Source organism: Cariama cristata, unplaced genomic scaffold (genome assembly GCF_000690535.1).
Source record: "Cariama cristata isolate BGI_N322 unplaced genomic scaffold, ASM69053v1 scaffold15861, whole genome shotgun sequence".
NCBI lineage: Eukaryota > Metazoa > Chordata > Aves > Cariamiformes > Cariamidae > Cariama > Cariama cristata.
In genome coordinates, this window is record NW_009600005.1 from 45,606 (window position 1) to 56,621 (window position 11,016).

Below are 11,016 nucleotides of genomic sequence, written 5' to 3' on the forward strand. Positions count from 1 at the left end.
TTTGGAGACAGATATTTTTCCTCTGATAAGAATTATGCTTCAAAATTGTCTCTTGCATGAGTATTTCCACTAAAATTTGTAAAATTAAACATATAGGTTGCAGAACTGTCCTTAATTTTAGGAGGGAAATAGTGAACAAACTCCTTACCTTTGGGCTCTGAGATTCTGAAGAAATACTCTTTAGAGAAACATTGTGTATGTTTTCCAGTGCATTCACTTTAAAATTGTTGGCTTTAATGATGATGTGCACATATGTATGTGTGCTGTTCAAACAGTAAAATCTAAAGATTAAATTTGGGTTGTGAAACAGTTGAATATATTAGTCTTACAGAGCTTCTGGTTTACTTTACCTGAGTGATTTTGCTGTGTTAGCAATAGTTAATAGTTTTTGAAGTTTCAGAAATCCAGATCATAGGTTGTTTCTACCTTGTCCTTTATATTCATACAGTATCGGTTCGTTGGCAATAATCACATTTGTCAGTTCTACATTAAAAAATGATGCCTCAACTCAATGGCAATTTTTGTTACTTGATTGGAAATATGTTGAGTTGGTATGAAATATTGCACAGTGCCGCTCACTGTAGTAACTAACTGCTGTACAGCTTTTGTGGAATGAGCACTGTGATAGTAGATTCAGTATTTGTTTTCAGTTTGACATTTTCACTTTTCATGAATGCTCTTAATTCATTCCCTCTCATTTGTCTAAAACTCCTTTTCTCCTTTGCAAATGAACAATAAAATCTTGTCTGTTTAGCCCTAAGGCTTTGCCTTTTAATATACCATCTTTCAGTAAATAATTTTTCACTGTTAGATTTGTGTGCATCCAGAACATCTTGCAATGAAGTAGTAATGTAAAAGATATTTATAAGAAATGAGTCTGGCATCGATCTCTGTGCATCTGTAGATTTTAAAGCGCATTAGTTTCCCCAGCATAACTATATGGAAATTTAGAATAGAGACTTAACTTTAAAGATTTATTTTAAAAAGCCTAGAATTTTGTTGTGTTCTTGACTAGGAGGAATATTCTTGCTTGTTGGGGATTATTCTTTCAAGAAACATTGGGATGTCTTTACTTCAAGAATGGGAGAAGGACTGCATTAATGTTTACACTGACAGTTACAGTTTTCCTAGTATTAGCATATAATAAAGCTGCTTCTTTCAGAATATTTAAGAATATTGCTGATTGTAGTGGAAAACTGCTGTGTGACAAACAGCTGCAATTGTTAATGTATGGTTAACATTGCTGCTGGGAACCTGACTGCAACTGAGATTATAAATTATAATCTTCACCTGAGTACAGTTACTTGCAAAGCTGTATTTGTTGTAAAAGTACTTAAGGAAACAGCTAGTGTAACTATTTTGGTCTTGCTCTGTATTGTGGTGCAAACAGAAGACTGTCAAATCGATTATTTGAAGGAAAAAAAGTGATGGGGCAGGATGTTTTCCTTTTAGTGTTTTGTTGTTCTTTGACTTGTCTGATACCTCAATATAACATAAGGTGATTTTTCTGCTGGTAGATAAATCTAGTGGATTATTTAGTAGACATAAATTATCTCTATTTTTTGTTAGAAAAATAAGACGCCTTACATGAGGTGGAAGCAGAAGCTGGTTTTAGCTATACATTCTTAGCAGCTGCCAAGAGCCAGTCTGTAAAGAACAGCGTAAAAAATGTAGCAATACTCTCCAAGAATATTCTTCTGGTCTCAAGCAATTTTTGATCAAAGTCTTCATGAGGGAGAGATTTTCTGTGGACAACTTACTTGAATTAGTTCACTTGCATTTTGGAACCTATGTCAACTTCTGACATTTCTCCTGCACTAAGGAATTCAATAGTCAAACAAGTATTTTGTGAAGAAATGTGGTATTTTTTTTCCTGTGTTTTGAAGCCATCCCTTCTCTCCTTGAAATCCTGTACACTCAAGATGTAATGGGAACAGATAGCTTGCTTTTCCCTTTTTCTTATCACTTAGGACTCTGCTTATGAACCTCTGTCATCATTTTTACACTCATCTCCTGATCATGTATCTCTCTTTCAACCTTCAAAATTGTACTAGATAGTCATTCCATATACAGAAGTATTCTATTCCTTTGGTCTTTCCCTGAACCTTGTAATTCTGTTTTGAAGTGATATTTTTACCAGCTGGGGTAGGGGAACAGCAGTTGTAGTAGTGTGACTGAGACAAAACACTGTGGCAAGTAGGCACTTTATGTATAATGATGTAATTAGAATTTTTTTGTTCTCCATTGCCTTCCTTAGTCATTCTTAACCACCTTTTTGCTTTTGTTTTACCCTGATTGCACATGGAGCTAGTATTTTCGTGGATCTGACTATAAGCACAAAATCTCCTTCAAACGAATCGGAACCCATCATTTTTATATGTACCTTTGGGATTGTATTTCCATGTAGGTAGACGCAAAATGAAATATATAGGAACTTCAGTTTTATTTATTTCTTTGTAGCTGCAGGATGATAGAAATAGCTGCTTAGTTGAATTTGCTAGGCTAGAGTTTGTGTGGACTTAAGATCTTAATCCTATTGCTTAATATTCTTGTTATATATTTAGGATTAACATGCTTAGAAGTTGTTGAGAGGACTTGTGCTTTCAGTATAAACAGTCTTTCACAAATTAATCACTTTAAAATGTTGACAAGTAACTTGATAAAATGCCTTTTTTATCCATTTGCACCAAGGGAATATGCTAGTAAAGAATGTTACCCAGAATCCGTAAGTTTCTTGGGCAGGGAAAGTGAAAGCTGCTTATGTCTATATGTTAATGTAGTACCTATTTTGTGTGGGTTTTTTTTTTTATCAGCTACCAAATGGAGTATTTCTAGGATTATGAAGTTACCTCTGTAAAGTAGGTAACTTTCATGCTGAGGATAATTTGTGGCATTTACTTGCTGTTCTATAACTTGGATGGTGTTGAAGATAACAACAGATACCTGAGAAATTAGGCTTTAATTGATAATCTTGTTTTAATTAACAGAAAGAGGCTGATTTTTTTAACTGTTCTGTCCATTTTTACTTGATTCCCACTTCAATAGTCTTTTGATAGCTCATGTTTGATCTGAGAAACAGAACGGAGTTAATCTGGTTTTACATCATTTCTCTCGTTTCTGCATGGCCTGTTGAATGTGGTGCTGTAAATGATAGCTGCTTCATTCTTTCACTAGTGTGATCAAAAGCATCTTGACAGTGTTGCTGGTAAGTTTTGCTGTCTTCATAATTGAATTATTTTGAATAATTTTAATGCTGAAAACAAGATACTGTAACATGTTAACAAACAAAGAAAACAACTCTGCTGGACACTGTAATCTGGCTCAAATCTTTTATTCTTATGTATTTGATATTTTTCAAGTACTAAAGTGTTGCAAAAATAATACACCAATATGAACATAAGAATTCAGAAAGTACAAATGTGTGCCAAACTAAATTGAATCTCCTTCAACCAGTATAGCACTTTAAAACAACCTGGTACATACAAAATATTTTATTCAATAACTTCCTCTTCTGGAACAACTTCCAAAAGCATCTGAAGATGCATAGTGATGGGCTCTGAGGGGAAAAAAAAAGTTATTGTTAGAGGCTTTATGAGAGAACAGTATTTCTATTGAGGTCTGTATACTATTTTTCTAAGTGAGAAAATTATCCTTGTGAGTAGTTGTCTGTCTTTTCTGTATTCATATCTCAAATTTGAAAAATAAGAGGTGGGAAATAAAAAGAATCTTAATATCCAAGCTACAACATTCTCAGGTTTCTGAACTTGCTCTTAGAGTACAATGCCTCTAATTGCATAATAACATAATATTTAATAATCCAGGGGGGCAGGAGAGACACATGATGGAATTTTTTCTTAATGTCTGCAGAACTACTAATTCTGTCCTCTTCAGCTGGTTCCACTTTCCCTTTTAGAAATATTGATGTATCCTGTTTTCCCTGAGATAATTGCAAAGAGTTTCTCTTGAGACTAGGCAAAATCATTTTACAAATGGTCACACGGGATTCTTGCAGTTTTCACTTTACTCAGCAACACTGTGATTATTTTTGGTCTTAATGCTGTTAATGTTTTCTTTAGTATGGTAAAATTGATATCCTGAGCTAAAAGCACAGGATTTTGTGGTATAAGAATGTGTGTCTGCTGATCTTTAGCTAATGGCTAAAGCAGCGTTTTGAAATATGAAGAATCAAAAAACTAACTTTATGGATAAAATAGTTCTGTTCACTTTAAAAGCCAGTTTCTTTGTGCTCCTACAGTGATGTATTGCTTTTTTGTGAATTAAATTTAATTTTTCCTGAAGTCAGACATCACTTTTTTCACAGGAAGGAGTGAAATACAGTCTTTACTAAAGCTCACTGTATGCCCCTCACTATGTCTGAAAAATTGCCTCTCTTTGCACCCTGCTCATGTGATTTAGATGGGATGGACCATATAATGAGCTTCATCATGGTAATTAATCTAAAGCTTAGCAATGTTCTGTTGATGTTTGGAGCTGGCTATCTGAGGTATACTTACTTGATATTTTTTGGGGCCAGTTGAATTTAAAATGAACAAAAAGTACATAAACTATAAGTCCACTAAGTATAAATAAAACACAGTACAAATAGGCCAGTTCAGGTGCACTGATGATTGGTGCCAAGACCAGTAAAATGGAGGCTATTGTCACTATGACTGGAATGATGATGGGTATCTGCAAGATAGAAAGCACAAAATTACTTGTTTATTCTTTTCCCATTCTTACAGAAGCTGCATATATGAAAGAAGAATGTTTTTATTGCCTTATGCACTTTTTACTTTTCACATTTCTGGAATTGGATGGGGCAATTGAAAAAGTAGCAAGAATATGGATTGGGAAAACTTCTGCTGAATCATTGACCAAGATCTCTTTGTCTGTATTGCAAATTGCAGTGTAAAAATTTGCATTTTAATGAATCTGGGACCTGACTCCAGTGCAATGACCTGGGGTCTTATCTCGGGTACTCTTTAAGTGGTAGTCTGCTGGCTGCAGTTTACCATCCCTGAAAATCTGGCGTGTACCCATGGTCTGTGCAAGTAGAAATAAACATTGTGTAATTTTTTTTCCCAATCCTTATGAGCTTTGTCCTAGTGCAAAACTGGAACAAAGAGAAGAACCACAAATAAATGGCTAGGTTTCAGGTAAGGGGGGAAAAACTCAAACAAACACGGGGGAGTCTGCCTGAGGACTTTGTTTAAATATCCAAGTATTTAGGATGAGTTCATGTTTCAGTACTTATGAGAATGAAGGAAAAGCCATACCAAATGCTGAACTTACCCTGATTGGTCTCCTGAGTTCCTTTCTTGTAAACCTCATAACAATGAGTGCAAGTATGGTTAAACCATAAAATATCCAGACTGCGAAGCTAAAATAATTTATGAGTGTGTTAATGTCACCAGGGATAATATAAATTATAGCAACGGCCCCCTAAAAATGAAAACAAAAATTAGTATTGTCTGTTATACAAGAAGGCTGAATTTTACTTATGTATCAGTATGGGCGTATGTTTACAGTGTTCCAGAGTGTGATCTGTGAATGCTTTGCTTAAACATTTGGGTGTAAGTATATTGTAGCACCTTTAAAGATAGTTTCCACATCCTGCCAACGTGTGTATATTTTTGCGTGCAATCTTAATTCTATTTCAAGTCAAAAGACTTAAAATTTGTATGTGTTAATCAGTTTTGTTGTTGACTTGTATATCTTGGAGTAAGTGAAGATAGTAAATGTATTTTTAGGTTACTGAAGTGACTGGGAATCAACAGCAATCAAATTTTGAATTTATCACGTTTTGCCTTGAAGGTAAGATAAATGGGTAAAATAAAAATAACAAATATTCTAGATTTATTTTTAAATGTATTTACTGAAGAATGTTTTTAGTGAGATGTAAATGCATTCTTATAGGGATGAAATAGGGTAGTGATAGGTTGCTTTCAGGCATCCTGTGAAATAAAGGATTTGCCTAACACTAATCATTCATTTAACTTCTTAAATTTGTTTTCATGCTGTGGATTCTTAAACATTTTTATTTTAAAATCCAGTTCTGGAATGAAGCTCTTCAAATTGAGAAGTTGGGGGTTTTTATATAGTCTCTCTTCCTAATATGTATTTAGCAATTTTCTTGTATAGATAGTCAAAGATATGTCAGGACTGCTGGTAAGAAATTATGAAAGCATGTATTGCTGGAGAATTTTTGTTAATCATTTTTCTGTACTTAGAATGTATACTTACATAAAATATGATAGCAGGTGCTGGTGTTAAATGCTTAACACTAATGTAAGATAGCACCTTTAGCATGTGCCCTTCACGACCTGCAACATAAACAAGTCTGACAAAACAAAAACAAGACAATCTAGTTAGTGTGGCACCTAGACTTTTAAGTGGTGTTACTAAAAACAAAAAGTACCATTCATTTTCAGGTTTGTGTTTTGTGTGGCTACATCTGACTATAATTTCGTCAGTATTTCCTTTGATATGCAGTGGGATTTAAGGAATAGTGTAGTAGACTGAAATAAGGGAAATAACCAGTATTAAAGCAGCGAACTTGAAACTAATTCTGATCTGATATTAAAGTAGTAAATTTCAAACTAATTTCAGAATTGTTTGCACATTTAATTTAAAATTATTTTGGAAAAAAGTTAGCTATTCTGGCCCTTGAAATATTTCCTTTTTAATTTGCTTCATGTTAAAAACCTACATTGACAACCTTGTGCCAACAAATTGGTCTTTACAGCCCTATTGTATTCAGATATGTTTGAAATTTAAAACATTTTTAAATAGTAAATGAAAGTGTTGAACAACTGCTAGAAAGGAATAGCTTCTTTTTCGAATTCTTACCATTACTGGTGTAGTCATGTTCTTACTGATAATTTTAACTGTTTCATTCTTAGCTTTAAACTTGACGAGATGTGAGAAAACCCTTTTGTGCTATACCTGCTTTGAATTAAGAATAAGAGACCGACCTTTCTAATTTTTCAACTTGCATAGCCACTGTTTCTTTTAGAAAATTAGACAATATAGCTAGATTTGCAGGTACTTTTTAGTTACACTTTGTACATTTGGATCAGAAGAATGTATCTTTACCTGTGTAGATACATAAATGCATATATAAATTTTTCCATCCTTTAGAAACTTTCGTTTTAAGATACTTAGAATGGGAGCTTACCTGCCTGTAGTAAAACAGGTCCCGTTGGCAGATCCAATTGTAGAAAAGGCCACAAAGAGAGGAACTATCCAAGAGGCTGGATAAAGGACTCTATCTCCGAATGTCTGGGATATGGAATTAAAATGAATCATTTTTGTCATTTTGACTACCATTTGGTATATTTAGTAATGTTGGCACCTCTTTAAAAGTACAGTAAATGGGTATCTAAGGTATGTTACCAATAAAAACATATGTTGTATGTTTTGTGTAGTTACTAAAGAATGCTTTGCCAAATGAAGACGCAGATTAATTCATGAACCACTCTATAAAGAGTGGAATATTGTTGTCGTGGGTTTTGAGATGCAGCATCTGAAGGAGAACATTGGGAGACAGATGCAAAAAATAAACAGAAATTAAATTCTGTTAGACAGCTGTTTTGGGGATGTGTCTGCAAAACAAAAAGGAAGATAGCATTGCAGCAGAGACCTGTGAATATACAAGCTGGTTTCAACCTGTATAAGAAGGAGTAACACTGGTAGCAACAGCATGACAACCTAGGCCTTATGAGTGAACAAGTAAAGGACAAACTTGCTAAGGTCTTTCACTACACTCTTTTTTTAACCTGTGCTGTGGTGTGTTAGTTGTTACTACGGGATGGATTAGATCTAATGTAAGCACGTTGATCTACTGTAAATGAATTGGAATTCAAATTTTTTTGACAGGTAGATTTCGGGTTTTTAGTTTTGGGGTGGTTAACTCTTCTTAGTAAGTTACGCATAAAGAGTTCTGGTCTTGTGCAAGTGTAACATCAGTGTTGTTTCTTTGTCCAGTGGTAGGACACTCATCAGTGCTAAGCAGAAAGTTACTGACAGTTGTATAGACCTCTTTATAGAGTGCAATCCTCTTGCTGTTTGCTGTGCTGCCTTTGTGTACTGCTCAGCGGTAGTTCTGAGATTTTGTTGTTAATTTAGTCTGACAAGTTTAGTGCTAGCTGATGTGTGTTGTTCAGATTGTAAATTTAGTGGTGTATTGAGGACAACTAGTTCTTAACAAGATATAATTTAATTGATACATACGTTGCTGTACCCCTTGGTGCAAACAACATGCTGAAATGCACCGAAGTTCTACATTTTAAAAGTGGGTTTTTTAACATTTTTAAGTATTTCTAAATTAGTGTACTTTACTGTACTAAACTGTATTTTGCATGCATGTCTCGTAACTACTGTTTGTTTTCCCCAAAAGCTAACATCAGGAAAAATTCCTACATGACATCAACAGTTGTTTGAGACAAACATCCCACAGAAAGTTTACTGAGTGGAACTGAAAGGACAAATGTATTAAGATTTTAAAAATTTAGATACTATTTCAGCTAAAATTAAAGATTATATCTTGCAATAATGTAAAAAGACTATTTCTTAGCTTTGTTAAGAAAAAAAGCAAGAATAAGGAAGTAGTGAATTATGGACTACTTTGTGCTGATCTCCAGAATGACAGGCTTTGATCTACTGTCATTTTGCATGTGCTTATTTCTCAGAAATACTGGAAGCACTGAAAAGGGCAAAGCAGCACTTGGCTGTTACTTTTCCTTCCATCTTTTTGGTGCTTAGGGAAAACAGTCAACCTCTGAGTGGCATGCATTGTTTACAAAATGTTAGCTGAAGACTGCATGACTCTTGCTTCCTTTTTTTTTTTTCTTGGGATATGACAGAACTACTGTTTAAGCATTACTGAAATAAAATTCAGATTAATAAATGACAGTAGATAATGGGGAAAAGGTAACACTGACAACTTAGAAATTGATTGTGTCTTAAGAAAAATTACAGGTTCCTTTTTGGTTATGACTTTAATGCACACAGCCTTCTTCAGATGCTCTATTACAAAATAAAGTGGCTTACCACAGCAACTGCCTGGGACTGCAGGAGTTCTGTTGAAGTCATTACGGTGAAATATGAAATGTTTATCAGAACGTAACAAACTGTAACCAAGGGGATTCCAATAATTATAGATAGCGGTAGATTTCTAAAGAAGGCAAAAGTAAGACTCCATCAGCATTGCTTTATCACTGGTAGAGCTGTCATAGTAAACTGTGGACTCTTACTTTTCCCCATATGCTTTTTACACGTGTTACATTTCTTTATTGTAGAGCCATGGAAATCAGGATTTTAAAAAAGGAAAAATACAAATCTATGCAAGTTTCTGAAGCCTGTAATAGATGCTAATTAGCTTTGTCAGTGCTCAAACCTTGAATAACCATTGCTTTTAAAAACAAACCAAATACATGTCTGCTTGTAGAAAAATATGAAGTTTGGGTTTGGTTTTTTGTCATTAGAAGCACTGCTTTCCTACATAGTTTTACCTGTAAGGATTTTTAAGTTCTTCTGTGATGTAATTGAGTTGATTCCTGGAAGGAAAAACATTCATACAATGTTACTAGCAGTCACGTATTAAAATACTAATACATTATGAAGTCAGGTGTTGCTGACTATCTGAGCTTCTTATCCAAATGTTAACCTCTTGATTCACCATCTTTTCCTCCATTATCTTTTCCTCCTCACAGTTCTAGAAGTATCTCTGAGATTTTGAAATGAGACTTAGTTTTTGGATGAAATATCCCAGAATAACAAAAATTTGGTGGACTTTTATCTCACATTTACAAGATTGCCTTTGAACTTCAAGCTTTGCAATATCTCAGTCTTTTCAGATAAAAGCACAAGCATACCCATTGCAAGGACTGAAGCAAGTCTGCTAATGTTTCACAATTGTTCTGTAAATTGTATTGTTTAGAAAACTGGCGTGAAAACCTTTTTAAGGATTACGCCTGTCAATTATAATTTCCAAATACTCATTTTTGCTAGAGCATCATAGACCAGATTGAAGCAAGATTTTTACTCATCTGCTTCTGAAAATGTGAGGAGGAGCTGGTATTTACAGTTCAACATGCTAATTTTCAAATGTTGGTGCTTGGTGATAACATATTGAAATAATTGTTTGGGCACCAGCTTCCCTGCCCCCTTAAATCTAGGTGAATGTCTGAATTAGCGGACTTGCATGCCTGAGTTGAGACACTCAGGCTTGGAAATAGAACCTGAAAGAATAATCCATTTAAAAATAAATTCAGTTTTAAGCCTCTAAATGGCACTTGCTTTGTTCTAAGTTAAAATTTATATTTTTAATTACCTCCAAAATACGGATCTATATGCAAACTTTTACAGTTTGAACATTTAAGAATAGCGTTAATGGGTCAGACCTGATATTAGATTTGTGTCAACAGAGCCCTAGACCAACTGACATTCCCTTTAGTTTCAGGAAATGAAACATCAAGTATTTTCTGGACAGAAATCAAGTTAAATATTCCTCCCAGTAAGTAATTTTTTTCCTATGAAAATAATTCTGGAAAGCACTCTGAGTATTAAACATAAATGCTGTATGTAGAACATAAATGTAAACCTAAATCCACCTATATCTGTGATTATTTTCAAATGTAAGTTTTTTCTTAAATGTAACATGCTAGACAATAATGGGTAAACAGATGTGGAGATTTAAAATTGCAGTCTTCTCAGGGAAGACTACTTCAATGTTTTACATTAATTCCAAATTAAACTGAGTAAGAAAAAACCTGAAAGTTGAACCTTAAGAATTCTGACACTTAATGTGTTTTTTATGTCCTCCTGTACTAATGAAACACCACTACATATTTCACAAGAAATGGAATTTGAGATAACCTGTAGGGTCTCTGGGAAGGCTATTTTGCCTAACACAATGGGGTTAAACTGTGTTATATTCCTTCATTATTACCACAGGATCTAATCACCTTCAGCAGCAAAGCAGTAGCCCTTTCAGGATCTAGTATAGTTTCTTTC

The 11,016-nt window shown here is 34.2% G+C and overlaps 1 protein-coding gene across 1 annotated transcript in view; it reads right to left on the reverse strand.

The window, feature by feature from the left end:
- Nucleotides 1-3,476: 3,476 nt before the first annotated feature.
- SLC7A9 (solute carrier family 7 (amino acid transporter light chain, bo,+ system), member 9) overlaps nucleotides 3,477-11,016 on the reverse strand; it is a 13,607-nt gene continuing 6,067 nt past the window's right edge. Inside the window, exons 8-14 of the mRNA XM_009709879.1 lie at nucleotides 9,513-9,557; nucleotides 9,052-9,175; nucleotides 7,178-7,281; nucleotides 6,244-6,340; nucleotides 5,293-5,442; nucleotides 4,515-4,689; nucleotides 3,477-3,556 (exon numbers count right to left, since the gene is read on the reverse strand). Of these exons, the coding sequence (XP_009708181.1) occupies nucleotides 3,492-3,556; nucleotides 4,515-4,689; nucleotides 5,293-5,442; nucleotides 6,244-6,340; nucleotides 7,178-7,281; nucleotides 9,052-9,175; nucleotides 9,513-9,557 (760 nt within the window). The 3' untranslated portion in view covers nucleotides 3,477-3,491. The remainder of the gene's footprint in view (nucleotides 3,557-4,514; nucleotides 4,690-5,292; nucleotides 5,443-6,243; nucleotides 6,341-7,177; nucleotides 7,282-9,051; nucleotides 9,176-9,512; nucleotides 9,558-11,016) is intronic.